This window comes from Octopus bimaculoides, chromosome 24, assembly GCF_001194135.2.
Source record: "Octopus bimaculoides isolate UCB-OBI-ISO-001 chromosome 24, ASM119413v2, whole genome shotgun sequence".
Classification (NCBI taxonomy): domain Eukaryota; kingdom Metazoa; phylum Mollusca; class Cephalopoda; order Octopoda; family Octopodidae; genus Octopus; species Octopus bimaculoides.
In genome coordinates this window covers 36,128,890-36,133,575 of record NC_069004.1, presented here as the reverse complement: position 1 = coordinate 36,133,575, position 4,686 = coordinate 36,128,890, and the positions used below count along the sequence as shown (strand labels likewise).

Genomic DNA, 4,686 nt, shown 5'->3' with positions numbered 1-4,686 from the left:
TATATATAGGCGCAGGAGTGGCTGTGGGGTAAGTAGCTTTCTTACCAACCACATGCCCAAAATTGTGGGTAAAACAAAAGGGTTATGAACCAAGTGCAGCTGCACTGCCCTAACCCTTGTTTATATGGTTGGGAACATAACACAACACTTTCGTTGATTTACACGTCGCATGATTTTATGTTTTTAGTCTTTGCATCCAAAGTTTGGAGATTACTGGAAAATGTTAGAATCTTACCAAACAATTGTTGACTGATTTTGTGCGCTGCACAGCTGTGAAAGTGCCATAATTCACATTGCTGTTATCTGTTCGAGCCGCTATAACAAATCCTCGGAAAAATTTTCCTGCCGTCCCGTTTATTGTAACTGAAATGACACATTTCAAACAATATTTAATAATAATAATGATAAAAATAATAATGCATTTATTTATTTGCCACAGGGGTGAAGGACGAGGGGGACAATACAAAGACAGACATAAAGTATTGAGGTTTACATATAATGGAATGATTATTAAAAACAAAGGGTAGTATACATGGTATACACTGAAAAAGAATGGACATATAACATAGTATCTAAAGGTTTAAAAAAAAACAGGGCAAGGATGATACAGGAAGACCACTACGGATAATTGAGGAACCCCATTCTCTGAGATCTCCCTGAACACCAAGAGCAAGTGCTCTCTATAATTCCTTCTCTCCAATGTACAGGTCTACACTTACAGAGGTACCCTCCACTCTTGCCATTTTGGCAACTTTTACCCACTCAAGAACAACACTTCCCTCTCCACTCTCAGTTTCCATTTCAAATGAAACTTGAAGAAGTGAATAAGAGCTCTACCAAAGAGGAAAGTATCTGTCCTCATGCCTTTCAGCCTTTCAGCCTTTCACCACTGCCACCAGGCAAAGGAAAACTGCCTTGCTTGCCCAACTAAAGGAGGGCAGCAGAGCAATCATCACTACAGACTCAACCGACAGATGGATTCACCCCACAAGTGACAGCAACTGTTCGACATAAACCCACAAGTCAGCAATGCCCGAACACTGAAAGAATGTGTGCAGAATGATTTCATCACATCTGACAGCACATCCATGCTTGTAGAGCTTATCTCAAACCTGTAGCACCCTCTGGTAGCACTGCCGGGCCAAGGACATTTGGAAATTATCTATGACAGTTCCTGACTGGAAAATCGTCCAGAACAGACTAGCTAGTTCATTTTTGTCAGTCTCCAGAGTTTCCCCAAGAACGTTGTCACACTTCCTCGCCATTAATCCTCTATGAATTTCTAAAGCGGAACATCCACTGATTCTGTTACTCATCTAGTAGAGGGTTGTGAGTGCCTGACGACCTTCTAGGTGACAGGCACTCGGTCTTGGTCTTTTCTTCACCCAGGACTGCAGCTCCATCAAGGAGACGAGCTGCAGAAAGACAAGCCTCACAAATGGAGCCCACGCATGCTCACCATCCAAAAATTGTTGCAGGTGGTGTAACCTGAGAGCATGTCTGAACATTAAGAGCCACAGTAGACATAATCTGCTGTTCACAGAATGCTGGCAACAGAGTGACCACCTGACCATTGGAATACGTCCCTTCCACAAGAATTCAAATAAGAAACTCTCCAGCCTGGTCAAGCAGTAACTAGGACAAGGCATGATGGTCAGATAATAAATGATAATGGAGGGAACGTAGGTATTCAACACCTCTGCCTGACTTTTCATGGACAGCTTCTTCTTAGCTCATTTCTGGGTAAGACTGGCCACCCTGTTCACCACCTCATCCCAGTTCTTATCAACCTGAAGGTCAGGACCAAACCAGACCCCAAGCAGTTTAACTAGTCCATCAGTCCACCATCCAATGATGCCATCTGATGACATCATCCTGCCTCTCCAGGAGCCCAACCACAAACCCATCAATTTGTTGGCGTAGATTTATATTCCTTTAGAATAGGAGCGACCATCTCCACTTCCAAGGCATTGTCCACATAAGCTGACATTGCCCTTCTTTGTCCCAGCTCGAAAGGGAAGCCCCTTAGCTGTTCCAACTTCCACAGTAGTGGCTCAAGTGCCAATACGTACAGAAGAGGCAACAGTAGGCAGCCCTGGTGGACCGAGCATGTGATGCCAAATGGCTCCAATAAGGGACCATTTACTTTGACCACTGGACAGGTGCCACTCTGCTTTTCACCAATCCAGCCTCTAAAAACTGCCTAAAGTGTTTAACAATGTTCCTCACTCATGGATTTTGAAAACTTTGGATTTCCAGGAAATTTTCTCTAGTGATATCAAACTTCTTGAAATACAACATGTCTGAATGGAATACAATTCTAACATTGTTGCACCACACTTATGGAATTCTGAATTCCAGCAGCATAAGCATTAACTTCACTATTTTTCAAGGTGATCCATTTTCTCCTCTTTTATTTTGCCTTGCTTCTGACGTCAGGATTTAACAAAATGAAACATGGCTTCAAAACAGAGTGAAACTATAAACCATCGTGTTTTATGTGGATGACTTGAAAGTGTTTGCCAAAAACGAGAGCACATTGGCAGGACTGTGGAAGGGAGTTAAGGTATTCAGTGGATGATGCAAGGATGGAATTTGTACTAGGAAAATGCATGAAAGCAACATTCAAGAAAGACAGAAATTCAAAGGAAATAGATGTGGATACGTTAAGGAATTGGAATAGGAACAAACGTACAGGTATTTAGGAGTCAATGAATGCCAAGGTAGTCATCACACCAGCATGAAAGAGAAAACCAAGAAGGAATGCTATCAGAGAGTATGCATTGTCTTGAAAACAGAGTTCAACTCAAAAAAATAAAATATCTGCTATAAACACTCTTGCAATCCCAGTTGTCACCTTCATGTGCAACATTGTAAATTGAAACATTAATGAAATAAGAAAAAGGGACACCAAAATCAAGAAACTTCTGAACTTCTGAAAAGCAGATGTGGATTACCACTATTTCCCTAAATAAAGTGGAGGTAGAGGACTGCTCCAGCTTAGCCTGTCATGCAAAATATCAACCATTGGTCTCAAACAATACCTTAAAACTACAGACGACTGGATGCTGAAAATTGTGCGAAACATGAAAGGAAGAAAATGCTGCATTCAGTAACAAGGAAGTTTCAAGAAGAATTGGGAAAACATATTGCAAACTTTGTAAATTATAGTGATTCTACATTCAAGGCTGCAAAATATTGGCAAAAAATGAAGGTCAATGGAAACTGTGCACTAAATGGGAGTCAAAACCATTGCAAAGGCAGTATGTCCATCATAGTAAAGAGCCTGTGAGTGCAATAGAATGGTAAGGTAATGGGAAAGGAGATAAGAGAGAAAATTTTCCAAAGATCTATAATCTGCTTGGATCAGATGTTGAACCAGTTAACTTCTAGTGACAGCAAATGTGCTGGGATTAACTACACCTGACAGAATCACCTAGAACTGGTTACCTGTCACCGACTGTAAAAGAGCCATGGTCATCTTCTTGTTAGTATCCATGTATCACTGACGACAACCAACCAGTGATGAGGATTCACCTCCACCAACATCACATGACTATTTACCTTCCTTTCACTAACCTAAGAATGCAGCAAACACAGGATGCTCTCAACAGCACACCTGCCTGTATTAATTGAAATAGAAACTAAAAAACCTAAACCAGTAAAAAAAGTTTGACATACCTGTAATAGTGTCTCCACCTTTAAAATCTTGAGGAGAGAAATCAACTGAATACGGTGGATCTGATGTTTGAGCAACTTTATTATGATGTTTTGGTGCTAAGTCTTCACAATTTGGTGCACCATTAGAACGTGATATTACTGTGGGCACATAGAGGCCTACGAGTAAAGTTATCACCAATGCTGTTAAATGGAGAGCTTCACGACCAGGAGACATTATGGCAGAAAGCTTCAAAAATCCCAAACTAAAGTTGTTTTTATAGCATCCAAGTGCTTTCTTTCATCCAGATGACCAACACTAGAGAATAGAACAAAGATATAAATAAAGAATATTAAATGTAAAAAAGCAGCAAGATTATATAAATAAATATATTGCCTCCCAACAACATGGTTCCAGGTTCAGTCCTGCTGCATAGCACCTTGGGCAAGTGTCTTCTACTATAGCCATGGGCCAACCAAAGCCTTGTGAGTGGATTTGGTGAAAGAAACTGAAAGAAGCCCATCATATATATATAATGGGCTTATCCATCATTAAACGATATATGAGGATTTGAGAGTTTCTTACCAAACAACCACACAAACGATTTGTTTGCCGTGATCAAATGTTTGTGTCCACATAAGATCACTCCCTCCATCAAATCGACATTATCTGCACAGGTGCAATGGGTGCTGCTGCATGTCAGATGATGAAATGATTGCAGAGCAATGTGAAATGAAGCGCTTTGCTCAAGAACATAACGCAATGCCTGGTCTGGGAATCGAACCCACGATCTCGCAATCGTGAGTGCAGCACCTTAACCACTGAGCCATGCGCCTTCACACACACACACACACACACACACACATATTTATGTCTGTGTGTGTATCTGTGTTTGTCCCCCATCTCTTGACAACTGATGTTGTGTTTACATTCCCATAACTTAGTGGTTCAGCATATATGTATGTATGTATGCATATAAATATATATATATATATATATATATATATATATATATATATATATATATA

General features: G+C 40.5%; 1 protein-coding gene across 4 annotated transcripts in view; it reads right to left on the bottom strand.

Moving 5' to 3' along the window:
- The window catches only part of LOC106881910 (putative ferric-chelate reductase 1), a 34,182-nt gene that overhangs the window by 23,496 nt on the left and 6,000 nt on the right, over positions 1-4,686 (bottom strand). For all 4 annotated transcript variants that reach the window (XM_052976529.1, XM_052976527.1, XM_052976528.1 and 1 more), the window contains exons 2-3: positions 3,682-3,976; positions 236-363 (exon numbers count right to left, since the gene is read on the bottom strand). In XM_052976529.1, coding sequence (XP_052832489.1) covers positions 236-363; positions 3,682-3,895 — 342 coding nt within the window. In that variant the 5' untranslated portion in view covers positions 3,896-3,976. The remainder of the gene's footprint in view (positions 1-235; positions 364-3,681; positions 3,977-4,686) is intronic.